The 19,945-nt window shown below is 39.2% G+C and overlaps 1 protein-coding gene across 1 annotated transcript; it reads right to left on the bottom strand.

Annotated features, from left to right (window-relative positions):
- Nucleotides 1–88: 88 nt before the first annotated feature.
- Nucleotides 89–16,399, bottom strand: LOC106565009 (calpain-2 catalytic subunit). The gene is made up of 21 exons (XM_014131565.2): nucleotides 16,088–16,399; nucleotides 15,461–15,530; nucleotides 11,957–12,075; nucleotides 11,592–11,725; nucleotides 11,219–11,387; nucleotides 10,542–10,625; nucleotides 8,581–8,666; nucleotides 8,421–8,489; nucleotides 6,651–6,811; nucleotides 6,174–6,343; nucleotides 5,786–5,797; nucleotides 4,225–4,436; nucleotides 4,026–4,062; nucleotides 3,680–3,745; nucleotides 3,409–3,466; nucleotides 2,930–2,994; nucleotides 2,561–2,629; nucleotides 1,627–1,705; nucleotides 1,068–1,184; nucleotides 621–679; nucleotides 89–484 (listed from the first exon to the last, which is right to left on the bottom strand). Exons 1-21 carry the CDS (start codon nucleotides 16,322–16,324, stop codon nucleotides 461–463), a joined length of 2,097 nt encoding a protein of 698 aa, XP_013987040.1. The 5' UTR covers nucleotides 16,325–16,399; the 3' UTR covers nucleotides 89–460.
- Nucleotides 16,400–19,945: the final 3,546 nt, after the last annotated feature.

Below are 19,945 nucleotides of genomic sequence, written 5' to 3'. Positions count from 1 at the left end.
TATAGGCCTCTAGACAGTCGTAGACCGTTGGTTTATAACCTAAAAGCCTACATATAGCCGATGGATTCATTTCCGACTGTTAACATTATTAGAATATAATAAATCTTTATTTGAGCATTGCATGGAATTCCATGTGGACATTCCATAAAACAGGCCAAAATAAAAAGCAATTTCACAATCTCTACAAGGCATATTTTCTAATACAAAAAGTAAACATTTTACAGTGGTTTCTGAACAAATATATCCTTGTTCCTCTTACAGAATGACATTCACATGAAATCTACCACAGTAATACCATACCACAGTTAGTAATGTCTTACCGAATACACAATACCATGCAGCAGTGAATAAAATACATACAAAAATGTGAAGATAAAAATCTAAAAAATTCCATTAAATAATGAATTGAATACTTGTTTTTTTAACTTGCACATTTTTCTTCGGAATGAACAGGGGTCTTCTAGATCATCGTAAATGTTAGCCACTGTAACAAAAAGAACAGACCATCATATTGCATTAGGCCTACCTGTGATGTGAATCCAAGCTATCTGCAGTACCATATCCATCATATCCAAGTCTGAGCAGCCATCATTGTTTCTTCTAATAATTCATTCACTGACCTGATGGAAGTCGAGCTCGATGGAGCCACTGTCATGAGCATCAATCTTCTTAAAGACTCCTGTATAAAATAGAGTAGTTATCAATTATTTACAGTAAAAAACACACAGGTTACAGCTCAAACTATGAATTCAGTGCCTAGTGTTAGATTTGCTGGATTTTATATAATTGAAAAGTTTTTAAACACTGTTTCTTCATTAGTTTTAAAATGACCACAAACTGGAGTTTGTGTTTCAGCCCAACAGCCACTTGGTTTGGAAGAGAACAAACTACATTGTTTGGAGTGAAACTACAGGCTTTGGGTTATGATAGGGTAAGACAGATGTTCATAAAGCAACTGTAAGTTAAATTCCTCAAGAATAAATGGCTATATCGTTAACTGAAATGATGATTATTGAACAACAGGAAATCTTATGGATTGGGATTTTGAGAAAGCCAACTATACTCACTGAACATCATATCCAGACGCATAAGGCAGGCCACAAAGTTATCAAAGTCGATGGTCATGTCTGGCTCAGCGTAGCGAGCCACGAGGATCTGATAAATGCCATTGTTCAAAGTGAAGCCTGAGGAAGGAAAAGAAGAGTTTCCTTGTTAGAAACTGAGCAGTGAAGCATTGCGTGCAATGACAGCCTGTGTACCTAAGACTTTCTTTCTGTTGCAAACACCTTCAGTTCAGTCCAATTCCCCTTACTCCAAACTGTTTCAATGGGTTTTTAGTCTGTTATGCACATACATTATTCACTTCTAAGACCAATCAGCTTAGGCCTTGCTCAACAACTCAATTTCTAGAATTTGAACTCTATGGTTACGAGCACCAGTCATTTTCCAAATCGGGTGCTTCATTACAATACCATTGATATTTGTCCTTTCCCCTATCTGCTTCTACTTAACCATGAACACTTTCGCCAATCCATATATGTCAGATCAGCGAAATCTCCAAGGAAGCCAAAAAGATAGGCTCAATGAAAAAGTAGTCACAGGATCAGAAAATGCCAAGAGACTCGCCTGCTTCTTTCAGGGCCATACGCATCTCTGGAGTACTCATGGTGCCTGAATTGTCCATGTCGTTCTTCTTATAGATACCCTGTAGGAACAAACGGCACATATTACCCAATTAAATATTTTTTGGTTATATATGCTCATAATAACAATGATGTCTTCTGCACTACTGCCAGGTAAAACATAGCATGCTCCACATTATCAGCATGGGTAAGTACTACATCCACTATTTCCAACTTAAATGTAATGTGTGATTGTATTCATTGTGCATTATTTCTAAGTAGTATTTTGTTTGTTGGTTTATCTTTTAGTTTTATTGTAAATGTTGAGTGTCTTATGTTCTAGTGTGTTAAACAATATGAGCCCTTATGTTAAATCTATTCCGACATATATATCTGTACTATGCCGATTAGATTAAGATCACTTTATTGGTCAATTGAACACAAGGTCAAAAATTTGACTTCTGCTTTTAACCTCCGAAAGCACACATACATTCACATACAGGGCGAGATGCAGGGGGGCTGCCACACGGGGTGCCCAGGTAGCTGTTGTTTTTAAGTGCCTTGCTCAAGGGCACACAATGGCATCTAGGATACCTTCTGGTTGCCAACTCACTTCCCAACAGATTTTTCCCATCAGACCCGGGATTGGAACTGGCAACCCTACAGTTGCTGGCTCGCCTTTTTAACCGCTCGGCTACCTACCGATGAAACGATGGCCATATATTTGTAATAAATATGACAGTATTTACAGGGGTCAAGACCCTCCTATTTTCTTTGTGTGACTAATCTCAGATATGCATCTCATCATTGTTTTTGGTTGAGCATGTTATGTCATACCTGTGACACCTGTTGTAGAAATTGCTGGGAACTACCAATAGCAAATAACAATCTACCCACTTCGGGGTAGAAATTCAAACCGTTCTCAACACATATCTTACCAGGTATTTCTGCACTTTCTTCCACAGAGTAGCGAATTCCCCAAGGCCCAATTTTCCATTCCCACTGTCCTACTGTAGAGTTAAGATTCAAACTTTCAGTACGAGCACACCATATCGTATAATTGGTTGAACATGGAACATAAGCAAATTCGTGCCACTGGCCAGCAGATGAAAGCACTGCTTTAGTTAATGTGATATAAGTTAGGAGATTGACATACTATAGTATAGATCAGAGGAGGCTGGTGGGAGGAGCTATAGGAGGACAGGCTCATTGTAATGGCTGGAATTGAATAAATTGAACGGTATCAAACACATCAAACATATGGAAACAACATTTAGTCTGGGAATACTGACGGAAAGAAAGGATACATCCATGAGGTTGACCATGATTCTACAGGTTTCAAGACTGAAGCCATCTGTTTTGATGTCAGTTCCTGCAAAACAACAAAAAGGACTATTGAGGGGTATTCCAGAAAAGGGAGATTAATTAGTTAGCCAGCAAATTTGTCAGATCTTGAATCAACGCTGCTCTAGATAGAATGTTCTGCTCCAGAGAGAGCTGAAACTATGGCAACGAATCATCCACAATAAAAGGATAACTCAACTCTATCCTGAATTTGTGGCTACATTCACAAGTTCTCAAGAGACTATCCCTGAACAGCAAACCTTGGACGATCCAATGTTCCCAACAACACTTTGTCACTCAAGTCAACCGTGTAACCGGAGTGAGCAACAGTTGACTAGATCTCAGGGCGGGTGAAATCACTTGTACAATGGGCTATCCAACACTGCGTAGCGACATACACTTCACATCTGCCTCAGATCCACAAAACAAAACTTTTACTTACGTTTGGAGACAATCTTATTCATGATGGTTTTCAGCTCTGCTGCAGAGATCTCCATGTCCTGAAGAAACAAAACAATTCAATACATATTGAACACAAAATGTTTTTTAAATTTTTTACATTAACATGAATGAACCTCAAAGAGAAACTTTTTCCAGATGAATGATGTTTAGGTTCACCCTCTTTAACATCCTTTGTAAGTGGATGAGGAGGTTAGGAGGTTGTAATGCACTGATAAAAGTGTCAAAAGAATGATGTGTAAAAAAGAATGTACATCTCCTGCAAGCTTTGTAAACAAGCCTCTAAATCCTGCGTCGACTTCAGCATCAGATACGGTCTCCTAAAAAATAAAAGAGTTGATTTTAGAACATAATTAGAATGTTTATGCATGTAAAGATATGAAAGCAATACTCACAATAAACCAAGAAACCGGAGTTGTAATAACATGTTTGTTTCTTTGGGATTGTTCTAAACAAGGACTATTAGGCACTGTTAGTTATCAATTGTGTTAAGTATCAGAAAGTACCTTAAGCATTGTTATTACCCAACTTCCTAATAAATACCAGTGGAAACAATAGCATAAAATAAAGTGAAACCAAAACAGTCTGTGCACTACTCACATCATCTAAGTCTGCCTTGACAGGATCGTCACATGGTCTAAATAGCACAACATAAAAAATAAATAAATGGACATCTTAGCAGGCAGTAACAAGCCAGACTACCAACACATTACATGTCAGAGGTCATTGTGTGTGCAGGAGTCATTTTATCATTTGGCCCTGAAAATGTATGAAACCTGAACAAAGGTGAGAGCATTACCGAGTCTCAGTCTGCTTCTCTGAGAAAACACGGATGCAGAAGTCGCCATTTAGGTGTGGCTCAAAGGTGGAGGGCACAATGAGGTACTCCCCGGGGGGCATTTTGAAGCGGGTGCTAACCTCTCGAAGGTTGACGAAGGTCTCAGACCGGGCTTTTTGAGCATGTGTCAGGAAATAATTCTTGTCCAGGTGAACCTCCCTCTGACCATGAAACTAACAGGAGAACAAACCAATCAGGGAAAGATGCAGAGTGTGTTTTAAGAAACAAACAAACAAATGGCATTCCTAAAGGTTATTTAAAGTACAGAACAGGGGTTGGAACCAAAATTATTTTCTAATTGTTAAATTCTGAACAGAAACATTTTTTTTTTTTGTTCCGTTCCACTGTTCCGACCAGCAAAATACAATTCTGAACCGGTTTGAACCAAAAAGCAATTTATATTGTTCCTTTTTAAACCTCTGAAATCAGCATCTTTTTTTTACATTCAGCTCGACATTACATCATTTTACCAATGGATAGAGCAGCTCGCTATGGAGCGGGCAAGCTATGTAGATGCATTGGACAGACAAGTGTAACGCAAGGTGCAACATGCGACTGAAATGATGCGGGTGAGGAGAGTGCTAGGCATGAAGCGTTGGGCATCTTGTTGTTATGACATGCATTATCTGAATTAGGCCTACAGAATTATACCTACGGAGGAGCGGCTTCTATGAAGGAACTTTGAATGTCTTTGTACTTCAGAGAGTTGGCTGAACTAACATTTTACCAGAGCTTGCCCTTGATCATAATTCTCAGTTCCATCACATTACACATAATGTCACCTAGAGTTTTCAAGAGCTAGACCAGAGCTAGCTAACAAGCTTTTGTGTGCAGAGCGGCACTAGAATTCAAATAAAAAAACGACTTACCTTTTTGTAGTTAATAAATCCAATGGGAAACGTGATAACTATAGTTTCCTTAACTAGCATAGCATCTCTCTCCCTAATTTCGGAATCATGCCTGTAAAGTCAGTAGCTACAGTAGACTATGCATGCTCAGCAGGAGGGGGAGGGGCAGGTACCACACACACACACACACACACACACACACACACACACACACACACACACACACACACACACACACACACACACACACACACACACACACACACACACACACACACACACACACACACACACACACACACAGGCAAAGATTTTCAGCTGGCAGACACTGGAATACGTTTCTGAGTGACAGTGAGGGCTTTGCATTTTTTTTTTGTGGGACTGGAAAAAAATGCCTAGAACGTAAAATAACGTTATTAACCGGTTCCCATATTTTTTTAAATAACATTTCCTTTCTGGAACAGTAGAGATCACTTTCATTCTCGGTTCCGGTTCTGTTCCTCAATTTTTTACAATTATATTCCAGTTTTTGGTTCTGTTCCCTGAACCGGTTCCAACCCCTGGTACAGAAAACAATTAAAGGAGAGTACTGTAACATATGTAAACATATGTAGCAGACCTTTGTTGACTATTGGTCATTACACACTGCACGGTCTCTTTGGTTAATCCCTCACCTGTGATGGAACCTAAAACAAAATAAAAATAACTATATTTTCACCTCATATCGACAAATTTGTATAGTCTTAGTATCATCTCATAATGACAATGATATCCTGAATTAATAACAGATATTTTCAGTCAGTTAAAAAATTGCAGCATCGAAATAAACAGTTATTCAAATATATAAATGCCAAAAACAAAACAAAGCATTTAAATACATTTGCCAATGCCAACAGAGCATGTCAGATGCCTTTTAATTGTGATTTGAACACCTTGACTATCTAGTTCAACTTGTACAAGGAGTATGGAGTATGTGGAATTTTTAGTGAAACTGCTTTGCCCACTAGAACCTACCCCCTTCCTCAAGCTACACCGCAGGGGGTTGAGAAAGACCTTCCTCACCTCATAGATGGCGAAGCCAATGGTGTGCATGTCTTCGCCTACTTTCCTCAACCGGCGCCGGTTCTTCTGGATCAGGCCCACCACGAAGCTGCAGCCCACCTCGTTATCATCAGGGTCATCGTCCTCCTCATCCAGCCTGATCACAAATTGGGGGTTCATCCAGAAGGTGTCTGGAGTTGGGAGGGAGGTAATGGAATAAATATCCTTGGAATGTTATGCTAATATTCAATAAAATGTTGTGTACAGCATTTGTAACAACTACCACTGATACCACTGAACAAGCACTGTACACAGGCAGTTGTTTTGTAAACAAAGACACTGCGTAAACATTGCTATGAGTTTAATATAATTCCAGCTTTTGTACTGGCTTTTGCACCATTGATGCATATCAAATGAATGGTTCTCTGCTCTCTAAGTGAATGTGAAAGTAGAGAGACGAATATGGTCACTTTTGAATACTTCAGCAATTGTACTCACAGGCGTGGTTCCTGCACCCCCCAGCAGTGGAACCCTTCCTCCAGCTACCATCATAGTTACACACACTCCAGTGCTTCACAGAGTCATCCGTTAGCGTATCTGGGGTCAGAGTGCAAATCTCTATGCGAGAGTAATGCCGCAGGAACTCTGTAAATGACATCCTGCACATGGGCAAGAATGGGTGGAATACTTAGCTGATACAGTTGATAGATTAAAGGGGACAGATCCACTTTAAAGGTCAATGCATTTTGTAACTTTCATTTAATTTTCATTTCAGGTACTATGAACACATTTGGGCAAGAAGCTTAACTAAAAGATAAAACTGAAAAAAACAAAACAGAAACACTAACAAAAAATAAATACATTTTCTACGACCCACCCTTCAGTTTAGAAACAAAAACAGGGGCAGCACTTTTGACTGGAAATTACAGAATGCACCTTTCATTGGTCATAACATAAAACATCTTCTGGCAAAAGTGGTGTAAAGTATTTAAGTAAAAATACATTAAAGTACTAATAAAGTAGTTTTTATGGGTATCTGTACTTTACTACTTATATTTTTGACTTTTACTTCACTACATTCCTGAAGAAAATTATGTACATTTTACTCCATACATTTTCCCTGACATCCAAAAGTACTCATTACATTTTGAATGCTTATGTAACCGATGTGAAATGGCTAGTTAGTTAGCGGTGGTGCGCGCTAATAACGTTTCAATCGGGTGACGTCACTCGCTCTGAGACCTGAAGTAGTTGTTCCCCTTCCTCTGCAAGGGCCGTGGTTTTTGTGGCGCGATGGGTAACGATGCTTCGTGGGTGTCAGTTGTTGATGTGTGCAGAGGGTGCAGAGGGTTCAAGCCCAGGTTGGGGCGAGGGGGGGACGGAAGCTATACTGTTGCACTTAGCAGGACAGGAAAATTGTCAAACTCAAGCACTTACCAAGATAAATTCCCTGGTCATCCCTACTGCCTCTGATCTGGTAGACTCACTAAACACACATGCTTAGTTTGTAAATTATGTCTGAGTGATGGAGTGTGCCCTGGCTAAGTATATTTAAACCCAAATACTTTTAGACTTTTACTCAAGTAGTATTTTACTGGGTGACTCACTTTAACTTGATTAATTTTCTATCAAGGTATCTTAACTTTTACTCAAGCACTGAATACAAGTATTGGGTACTTTTTTCACCACTGTCTGGCACAATAGTTACTGTTAAGCGAATGCATATAACATAACATATGTCTTAAGGCTACAGCTAGCAATTTTAGCCTAACAGGTTTATTAATGCTTTGACTACAGGTATAACATTTTAACTAACAGGGTTCAAGGCTTTGGCTACATCTAGAAATGTTTGCCTAAGTGTAGCGGACATGAGTCAGGCTCATAGTCTCATAATGGGGTATCCCCACGTGCGAGTGACTTCAAAATCAATATCACCCTGGGCCCAACAGGAAATATCGTTGGTTTCTCCTGTGAGAGACCAGGGTTCACATCCTGCCCGTGACATAAGGGCGACATTTTCGTAATGCAAAACCATTATGTGCAAAACTTATCATAAACTCAATATAATTTGGCAGCTTGATTTATTTGGAAACTCTTCAACAATAAGCATTAAAAGGATGCGGTTATCTAAACTACTACTAATGACCTCATAACACACATTATTGAAAAGTTTGTAACTTGGCATAAGATATGTAGCTCAATGTGTTACCCATACTCCTTAGTATTAAACACAAGGTTATCAACTCTAAATAACTAATATTGTTGTACCAGAATTCTCCATCATCAGCTTTGACATTCTGGCGCTCCGAATCATCAACGGAGTTCCACTCTGAGGAGCTGGAAGGAGGGCAAAGCAGTGAAAGGTCATACTACTATAAGGTACAAGGCACCTTCATTTCTCTGAGCTGTTGTTCTGATAAAGGCACACCTGTCACTCCAAGCCCCTGTCCACTCCACTTGACCCCAAGGGTTACGTATCCTGATCAGCTTCTCCTTACGGCCACGATAGGTCACCTAAAAGCACATGCACAACTTACACATAAGTACCCTCATGGAACCTCAATTGGGATCATGTGGGTGGTGAAATGATTGCGTCTTCACATCATTTGGGTGACACTTTACATTAAGTTGCCCTTATGCCATAACGAGAATGTTTATAGTTAGAAGAATGTAATAATTTATCTTAATTTCTTGGACCACAATGTAAAAAATTCCACACATCTACAGTTGAACTCAGTTGAAGTCGGTTTACATACACTTTAAATACACTTAAGTTGGAGTCATTAAAACTCGTTTTTCAACCACTCCACAAATAACTAGTTTTGGCAAGTCGGTTAGAACATCTACTTTGTGCATGACACAAGTAATTTTTCCAACAATTGTTTACAGACAGATTATTTCACTTATAATTCACTACATCACAATTCCAGTGGGTTAGAAGTTAACATACACTAGCTGACTGTGCCTTTAAACAGCTTGGAAAATTCCAGAAAATGATGTCATGGCTTTAGAAGCTTCTGATAGGCTAATTGACATAATTTCAGTCAATTGGAGGTGTACCTGTGGATGTATTTCAAGGCCTACCTTCAAACTCAGTGCCTCTTTGCTTGATATCATGGGAAAATCAAAAGAAATCAGCCAACAAAGACCTCAGAAAAAAATTGTAGACCTCCACAAGTCTGGTTCATCCTTGGGAGCAATTTACAAACACCTGAAGGTACCATGTTCATCTGTACAAACAATAGTACGCAAGTATAAACACCATTGGACCACGCAGCCGTCATACCGCTCAGGAAGGAGACGCGTTCTGTCTCCTAGAGATTTACGTACTTTGGTGCGAAAAGTGCAAATCAATCCCAGAAGAACAGCAAAGGACCTTGTGAAGATGCTGGAGGAAACAGGTACAAAAGTATCTATATCCACAGTAAAACGAGTCCTATATCAACATAACCTGAAAGGCCGCTCAGCAAGGAAGAAGCCACTGCTCCAAAACCTCCATAAAAAAGCCAGACTATGGTTTGCAACTGCACATGGGGACAAAGATCATACTTTTTGGAGAAATGTCCTCTGGTCTGATAGAACTGTTTGGCCATAATGACCATCGTTATGTTTGGAGGAAAAAGGGGGAGGCTTGCAAGCCGAAGAATACCATCCCAAACGTGAAGCACGGGGGTGGCAGCATCATGTTGTGGGGGATGCTTTGCTGCAGGAGGGACTGGTGCCCTTCACAAAATAGATGGCATCATGAGGTAGGAAAATTATGTGGATATATTGAAGCAACATCTCAAGACATCAGTCAGGAAGTTAAAGCTTGGTCGCAAATGGGTCTTCCAAATGGACAATGACGCCAAGCACACTTCCAAAGTTGTGGCAAAATGGCTTAAGAACAACAAAGTCAAGGTATTGGAGTGGCCATCACAAAGCCCTAACCTCAATCCTATAGACAATTTGTGGGCAGAACTGAAAAAGTGTGTGTGAGCAAGGAGGCCTACAAACCTCACTTAGTTACACCAGCTCTGTCAGGAGGAATGGGCCAAAATTCACCCAACTTATTGTGGGAAGCTTGTGGAAGGCTACCCGAAACGTTTGACCCAAGTTAAACAATTTAAAGGCAATGCTACCAAATACTAACTGAGCTTATGTAAACTTCTGACCCACTGGGAATGTGATGAAAGAAATAAAAGCTGAAATAAATCATTATCTCTACTATTATTCTGACATTTCACATTCTTAAAATAAAGTGGTGATCCTAACTGACCTAATACAGGGAATTTTTACTAGGATTAAATGTCAGGAATTGTGAAACACTGAGTTTAAATGCATTTGGCTAAGGTGTATGTAAACTTCCGACTTCAACTGTACATCATCTACTTTCATTTTGGGTCTCACCTCAACAGCCCCTGTTAGAGAGTAGGCATGCCCTTTCACCAGCTTCTGTCGTGTGACTGCCTCAGAATCAGCGGCACTGGTTATCTGCACCAACACAGGAAAACTAGGATTAGACCAAAGAATTGTAGGGGTGTGAGAAAAAAACTTGGAATGAACTATGAACTGAATGGTTACACAAGACCTAGATGTTCATACTGTATACAGTATATTTTGAACTTCAACTTGACCATGTTACTTCCTACCAAGAAACTTTTCCCTTGCCACTTTTTCCTTGCCGCCTGCTAGGTCTTTTGGCTTAGGTCTAGGTTACTATTGTTAAGCACTTTGTAACAAATGTGTTTAAAAAATAACTGCATAATTTGATTAATTGATTATTTATTATTATTTATTATTATTATTTTATTATTATTATTATTATTTATTATTATTATTGTTTATGTTACACATTTACCCCTTTCTACTCTACCTCTCGTAATGTACATCACACATTGATTTTCCATTTCTAAACGCACACACTGTGCAAAGAAAACCTATATAGCCAACACACTATCCAACAGGATAACTTGAAACATATATTTGAATGATATTTAAAAAATATATATATATTTTAACGGTCTATGGTGACAATTGTGCTGTTAAAATAAACAGTGTGAAAAGGACAGAAAAGAGAGCCTTACGTCAATGGAGCAGCCAAGCAGAGCCCCTGACTCGATTGCCTTCTTAATAATCTGGAACATGTTCGGAGGGGGTTTCCTCAGGTCGTAGTTCTCTGCAATGCCCCCAGTGAAGTCCTCAAAGCCCTCAGTGGTGGAGCCCCCAGACAGGGCCTCGTAGCAGCCATTCACCCTGTGGGCAAGGCAGAAAGACTGAAATTAAAAAGACTAAATCACACATGTTTAAAATAGGTCACACAATGGTTTTCCCTACAATGCCTAAAGAAAGTATTGTATTCTTAGCATTTGCCATGCAATATTTGCATTTTGTCAGCATAGATTTTTGACTGCTACACCGGCAGTTAATCATTAAGGCAGCGCAAGTATATAGACTCACTTGGCGTAGGCCTTCTCCAGCAGTGCACTCCAGAACTCTGAGCCCTCAGCTGAGTGAACAAACAGCAGCTCTCCATCTTTTGTTGGCAGCCTGTCATCAATGACAACGTCCACCCACTCCCCAAACTGCCAAAACTGTATAATGGGGGACATAAATGAATCAATACAATTTCGTAACATAATTCATCAGTTTAGACCTTGTGTATTTTCAACCTATGTATTTAAATGGTTAAAAACATGTAGCATATTTTGATTACATTAAAGGTACACATTGTTACCTATTTGTATTTTGGGTGAGTACACAGAGTATACATAGATTACAAAAAAAAGCCTAACATTATTTCGCTTTTTACACTTTTATTTTACCTGAAAGTGAAAAATGCCAGCGTAACTTTCCCCAAAGCTCTGTCCAACGGGGACCACTCTAGCCATGACATCTTCATTGAGTGTCAAAGAGGCAATGGCAGCCAAAAGCCAACAGTCACCTAAATAAAAAATAAAGAACAGAATCTAAGTTTGTATATTTGGGTTTATTTACATGATTTATATAGATTACAGTTGTGTACTTTTGGGGAATATTTGCATTATGATGTTAACCACAAGCAGTGAGTGCACCAAGCTATTGCCCAATGCAAACAAGAGTGCATTGTGATGTGGCAACACACTGGAAGGATATGTCTGTAGCTAACCTCCTCTAATATTGTGTAGTTTCCAATGGGGACAGGGAACAATAAACAGATCTGTTAAGTCCACCCAGAGAACAGCGGAAAGTGAAAAGCCAACAGTCACTTAACAATAAAATAACTGGTTCTAAGTGGTTTAACTGGTTGATTTTGGGTTATCTATTATATTATCAATGCAGTTGTGACATTTGCAATGGTAGGCTAAACATTAACTGGAGACAAACAATTCTGTAAACTAGGGTCCTATCATAAAGTTTGTTATGAGGACATAGGCCATTGAGTCAAATTTTCAAGTTAAGTCAAATGAGGAAATCAAATGAACAAAACTAGGTAATAAAATATTAGTTATATTATACCGTTTTTCTCAATCATGTGCAAGCGTTTTTTTCCCCCAGAACTGTGGACAAACGTAACTATAGCAGAACAACAATGATCAAATGGCCAAATTAATTTGCCAAACTTCTGATCACTTTTTTGTCTTTGTATCTGGATTGCATATCTTAGACGCGCTTTTGCAAAACTATAAATACAAATAAATACAAATCAATGAATATAAAATTTGGTAACACTTTACTTGACACCTAGCGTCATAACACATTATGATACGGTCATAACCATGTCATAAAATGTCATAACAGCTGACATAACTTGTCATAACCTACGATAATATGGTGATAACACTGTCATGACCCCTATATTTACACCTGTTGTGACATATATGGCGTTATTTTATGGCTGGTTATGACACCTACATTCAAATGTGTTTTTTCCCTGCCAATAAGTTTCCTTTCGATTGAAAATTTGTTTCTTAACCTGTGTTGTTGTTGTAATGAATTCTTTAAAGTCGTGTTTTTAAACTTTATAACACTGTCAAGAAGCACTATGACCATCCTGTGTCACTTTACGTGGATTAAGAAAATACACTTTGACACTGTCAAGAAGCATTATGACCATCAGAATCATATAAGCCAGATAGGCCTATTACATACATGCCCTTATGTCAATCATCAGTCAAAAAGAGAGTGTCTTATCCTGCTCCTGATATATGCTCCTGCATTCATCCCAGTCATCAGCAACAGAGAATTGGGGTAGGTACATGTCTGACATCAGTGTGTGTGCAATTACAATGATAATTCAATATGGTCAATTTCAGAAAATGTTATACAACATAAAAATACTGTTGACAAATAGGCTATGGTGTAATTGAATGTTTTGCCTTGTGATGTGGGTTTTGACACTCTTATGTAGGTGTCATAACCAGGCATAAAATAACGCAATATATGTCACAACTATATGTGTCATGACATTGTTTTGACCATATTACGACAGATGACACGTTATGTCAACTGTTATGACATATAACGTGTTATGACACTAGGTGTCAAGTTCACTGTTAAGTGTTTTGTTCTCCAAATCATAACACATTTTTATCAGAAGAGAAATAAGTCTGAATGTGTTCACTGTTTCCAGCCATCATCAGTAAATATTAGTGCACAAAATTCTAAATCACCATCAGTTCTATATTTTTACAACATTGTGGACATGCAGAGGTGCAGAGAATAAGTTTGGGTTATTTCTAAGTAACTTTGGGTTAGTCCTAAGTCGTCATCTCCAACATTGTGACCTTCCATTACAGTGCTTTGCTTTGGTGTGTGTTGAGGCTTATACATTCATCATATAAGTTGTGTTTCTCCACTGTATTTATATTTCGTTATTTCTATTGGGGATTGTCTGCTTGGTGATGGAAAGGCTACAAAGGCATAATTAGACCAGCCTACTTATTAAATACATGGAATTGGTTTCTGATTATACCGATGAATAAATCCTGTACACAATGTGCTATTTTCCATTTTCTTTTTTATTAGAAACAATATTTAACTTGATGTGTATGAATTTATTTGGTGAAAAATGCATAAAAGGACAGTGATTGCCCATAATATTGCACCTTGATAGTTGAATTTCCAATTCTGATCATTAAGAGACTGCAAAGAAAATATATTGATGTAACGAGATTTTTTTAAGACAGACTAACTTTCTGTTTTGTCAGCTTGACTCAAGAGGTATGTATTGTTGTGTTAACATGCAGGCAGTCATGTTCTTTTGATGATTTTATTTGCAATTGATTAATGTATGTTCTGTTTTAAAAAGGTAACTTGTGTACACTGTTTTGAAAATCAACATTGTTCCAAAAACTGCTTGTATTTGAAAACATTTTTAATATAGAAGTTAATTTAAATTAATATTTCATATCAGCAGGGTAACTAAGTTGAAACAGCTAAACAACTTATAGCCTGTTATACACGCTCAGAACATATCAAGCTAAAATTAAGCATTATAAATTTACCTTGAAGCTGTCAGTTTACAAAAAACTGGCACACAAATGGTAGTGCCTCTGAATGAATAAAAGACTATTCAAACTATTCTGCAACCTACGAGTGTCCTGGCTCCTACAAAAGAAAGCTTAGCTGGCATGCATGTTTTCACAGTTGTAGATTTGAAAAAAAGAGAAACTAGAATTCTGGTGTGGTTTTACAGAGGCACGCACACAAGTGGTGAGTCAGCCTATGAAGAACAAAAATCTATATTCTCCAATTCTGCAAACTAGTTACAACAGGGAAAGGCAGACTTTGTGTGTGTGTGTGTGTGCCCACGTGTGTGTGTGTGTGTGTGTGTGTGTGTGTGTGTGTGTGTGTGTGTGTGTGTGTGTGTGTGTGTGTGTGTGTGTGTGTGTGTGTGTGTATCTGTGTGTGGTCTTCACTTCCCACTTGGACACAGTCTCCTTAAAAACATATTTGCCGTTGATTAAACCAGTGACAAACAATGGCCAAACCCCTTTCTGTGGTATGAGGGTGATATCAAATTTCAGCTGCATTTTTACAAGGCCAAAAAACTTCATTCTCCCTTTTAGATGATTGCCCTTCCTGAATATGTACTAGAAAAGGCACAGTTATATGTTTCAGGTGGTTTGTATTATTTATTTGGCAGAAGACTGGACTCTACAATAAACAGTGCTGAGGAAGGCCATAGAGCTCTTATGCAGTGCATGAAGAATGTAAATGTTTTAAGTGAGTGTAGGGGCTGTACTAGTTCAACTGGCGTTTTGATGCAATGGGGGCTTTTTCCAAAGGCAGTTTTTCGAATAAAAATTGCTTTGCAGTGAAGCCTATAAGAGTGTGACATAACTTACCTAGAGCTCCTTGACAGATATCTGTTCTGGTGGCTCCTCCAACAATGAACTCTGGACTTGAGCACAACTCCTGAGGATATTATGTCACATTTAACCATGCATTAACGACAAGAGCAGAAAAACAAACAACAAAGCCAAGAGCATTTTCTATGCTTAGGATATCTCATATAAAAGCAAAGGAAAAATGGATAAATCAAGTAACAATGTCAAATGATATATTAAGAAATTCACAATCTACATAGTTTATGCAATATTGAAAAGCTGTCGCAAATTCCAAATTCTTTACAAGCATTGTCTAGAATCATTAAACTGCATGAATCAATGCTTAGCTTGGTTTTATCCTGGCCTCCGGTGGACAAATATTGTCTCTGCAGCATAAGTAGGCTATTGACGCAGTTGAGTTGAGCTTGATTCAAAACCCCCTCTACTTAATATTTTAGAAAATAATCACAGAATAGGCTATCGGCCAAATGATGCACGGGGTAGTTTAAAACGCACGGGGCAACAATATGAACGGAGCAAATATGATGGGAAATTGGAAATACATATCTATTATAATGTTTCAAATAAAACTTTCTAAAATAAACTAAAACATATAACATTAATGGGTGGAAAAAATATACTTACTCCTGGCCTTTTCCATTGCACTGCTCTAGTTTTGTAGGAGCCTGGTCCGAGTTCATTAAAGCCCAGAGATTCGGGTGCGGCTGGGAAAGTTGGATCCGAGAATAGCCCTCCTCGACTTAAACATTGCGCCCTAAGCGCTTCAAAATCCTGATTGAGATATTTCACCGCATTGGCATTGGTGCCAAACCCTGCAGCCAATGCCCGCTTTTTGGCTAGGTTAGACGCCATTCCAGACATTATCAATGAGATGCTGTACAACGTCGCTATCACCAAAAATGTACAGATGTTAATGGAAAGTTTTGCTGTGACTCTCCGCCCAAAACTTTTACAGGCGTGGCTTGTCAGACGCAACATCTCTTACGGAAAAGAAAGAGCTCAATTGAACATCTCCATACAATTTTCACATCTTTAATTGCACATTAACAACACATATTTTAGGAATCAGAAATCTCTAATATTCATTGGGCATTTGACATTAATTGAACGTTCTCTGTCGTGTAGCCAACACTACTAGCCTTCCCATTAATAACAAAGTTAACTAATAATAGTCTAGGCAAGGTATTCACATTTTTTTTATAATATTTTTTTATTTTTTATAAAAAATATTAAAAAAGCATTCTCCACATTTTCAAACAGTCCATTTATATTTTCCACTGGGAGTTTTTTTTCTTGCCTGAGTAGCCTTGTTTCACTGACATCTAACCATCTAGTGTTCAGCGAAATTACAACACAATGTCAAATACAGGTAGCATAGTCAAATAATTAACATCCAATCACATTAACCGTTACTCTCTCGCGGGAATTTGACTAACGGTCCATATGTAGCCAAACGTAGCTGCTGCTCTTTCCGTTTACTCAAAAATTGATAAGTGGTTAAAAAGAAGTAGGGCCCGTGTCCATAGAGACACATACCAGCTCTACTGGTAGTACTGCTACTACCAGCAGTACTACACCTGCACCTGTCGACGACACAAGTTGTTTTGCTTCCACGAGCACATCCAAAGCTAGCATCAGTTATTCTACGTTTGTTGCTAGCTCAGCTAGCATGGACACTGACAGTTGTGAATCTGATGCAGCCGAAGAGCTACTGCCCCCTTTCCCGGGAAAGCACCAAACAACAGACAGGGACTTTGGACCATCGAAGAGGCGCAAATGTGATGAGAACTACATTGATTTGGGGTTCACTTATATTGGGAGTAGTGCCTTTCCACAGCCACAGTGTGTTATATGTGCAAAAGTACTATCTCACAACTCGATGAAACCTTCACTCTTGCGCAGACATTTAGAAAAAAAACATGCCAATTTGAAAAATTTGCCACAGGAGTGTTTAGAGCGACAATTAAGACGACTTTCGAGTAGTAAGACATGTATAAAGCAACAGATACCATTAATAAGAAGGGGCTAGAAGCTTCTTATATGGTGAGCTACCGAGTGACTAGGACAGGCAAGCCCCATACTATTATTGAGGACTTAATTCTTCCTGCTGCTGCGGATATGGCTGGGACAATGCTGGGGGAAAAGGCCCAAAAAACTATACAGGCAATGCCTTCATCAAACAACACTGTTTCACAACGCGTCAGTGACATGGCAGGAGATGTTTTGAAACAATTACTGCTTCGCATACAAGCCAGTGAATTCAATGTGTTACAGCTGGATGAGTGAACAGGCGTGGCGGGCCTGGCACAGCTCCTGGTATATGTCCGTTACATTTATGGGGGGTCAATTAAGGAAGACTTCCTCTTCTGCAAACCACTTGTCACATTCGTTGTTGGAAGAATTGGACCAAGGTGCAGCGTGGTAGTCGTACATCTTAAATGTATTAACTGAACACCAAAAACAAAACAAGTACAAACAAAACGCAAAGTACTGGGCTGCTCACAGGCAGCTATCCAAAAACAAGATCCCACAATCAACAGGTGGGAAAAGGCTGCCTAAATATGATCCCCAATCAGAGACAACGATAGACAGCTGCCTCTGATTGGGAACCATATCAGGCCAACATAGAAATACCTAAACTAGAATACACACCCTAGTCACACCCTGACCTAACCAAAATAGAGAATAAAAAGGATCTCTAAGGTCAGGGCGTGACACCACTGGAAGCCAGGACAACAGGAGAGGATATTTTTAAAGTACTGGAAAGCTTTGTGATATCAAATGGACTTTGGTGGTCAAGATGTGTTGGTATCTGTACTGATGGCACAAAACCCATGACAGGGAGACATAGTGGAGTGGTAACACACGTGCAAGCAGTTGCTCCCGACGCCACTTGGTACACTGCAGCATCCACCTATACTGCAGCATCCACTGAGAGACTCTTGCTGCCAAGGGAATGCCTGACAGCTTGAAAGACGTTTTGGACACTAGAGTGAAAATAGTTAACTTTATTAAAGTAAGGCCCCTGAACTCTTGTGTATTTTCTGCACTATGCAATGATATGGGCAGCGACCATGTAATGCTTTTACAACATACAGAAGTGTGCTGGTTATCAAGGGGCAAAGTGTTGATACACATTTTTTTAAATTGAAAGACGAGCTTAAAGTTTTCTTTACTGACCATCATTTTCACTTGTCTGACCGATTGCATGATTACGAGTTTCTCACATCTGGGTGATGTTTTTTCTCGCCTGAATGATCTGAATCTAGGATTACAGGGACTTTCCGCAACTATATTAAATATACGGGACAAAATTGAGGCTATGATTAAGACGTTGGGGCACTTCGCTGTCTGCATTAACAAGGACAACACACAGGTCTTTCCATCACTATATAATTTTTTTCTGTGTGCAAATGAACTCAAGCTTACGGACAATGTCAAATGTGATATAGCGGATCCCCTGACTGAGTTGGGTGCGCAATTATGAAGGTACTTTCCCGAAATGGATGACACAAACAACTGGATTCGTTATCCCTTTCATGCCCTGCCTCCAGTCCACTTACCGATATCTGAACAAGAGAGCCTCATCGAAATCGCAACAAGTGGTCCTGTGAAAATTGAATTTAATCAGAAGCCATTGACAGATTTCTGGATTGGGCTGCGCTTGGAGTATCCTGCCTTGGCAAATCGTGCTGTTAAGACACTGATTCCCTTTGCAACCATGTGCCTATGTGAGAGTGGATTCTCGGCCCTCACTAGCATGACAACTAAATACAGGCACAGGCTGTGTGTGGAAAATTATTTAAGACTGAGACTCTCTCCAGAGTTATGTGCATCCTTTCTAGCACACCCTTCTCATTAACCTGTGGTGAGTTATTCACAATTTTCAACGAACAAATAAGGTTTTATATGTAATATGGTTAAATAAAGAGCAACATTATTGATTATTATTATTTGTATCTTGGTCCTATAAGAGCACTTTGTCACTTCCCACGAGCCGGGGTGTGACAAAAACTCACACTCATTCTTTTGTTTAACGAATGTATCATATAGTGTGTGCGTGGCAGGCTTACACTGATGAATGTTTGAAGGGGTACGGGACTATAATAAGTCTGGGAACCACTGGTCTAGGCTAATAGTAACTAGTCTACTTTGCATAAAAGGGGTCCATTTGAAGGACCATCAATGTCCACACACACACACACACACACACACACACACACACACACACACACACACACACACACACACAGAACTCCGCTCTTGCTGTTGTCGTATGTCATCTACAATTATCCCCTGGGAACTAATACAGGTCATTGAATTGAATGTGTTCCTCAATATATCTGAGACTTCTTTGGCCAGTACCTGTACGGGGCAGGCAGCAGATGCCACACCTCTACCTCTGTCTTTATAGACAGCAGGTGAATTGACTCCACCCCTTCACACCTACCTCCCCAGTCCCAAAAGCCTTTTAGTATACAC

Source organism: Salmo salar, chromosome ssa12, assembly GCF_905237065.1.
Source record: "Salmo salar chromosome ssa12, Ssal_v3.1, whole genome shotgun sequence".
NCBI classification, from domain to species: Eukaryota; Metazoa; Chordata; class Actinopteri; order Salmoniformes; family Salmonidae; genus Salmo; species Salmo salar.
Note: the sequence above shows the minus strand (reverse complement) of the source record. Positions and strands in the feature narration are given on the sequence as shown.

Bases quoted from the DNA above. Each gene is read 5' to 3' on its own strand.
- LOC106565009 (XM_014131565.2), bottom strand. From the start codon at position 16,324: ATGTCTGGAATGGCGTCTAACCTAGCCAAAAAGCGGGCATTGGCTGCA. The intron at 6,812-8,420 runs GTACAACAATAT...GCCCATGTGCAG, and splicing joins GCTGATGATGGAGAATTCTG to GATGTCATTTACAGAGTTCC. The intron at 1,185-1,626 runs GCGAGTCTCTTG...TTCCTTCCTCAG, and splicing joins TATGGCCCTGAAAGAAGCAG to GCTTCACTTTGAACAATGGC.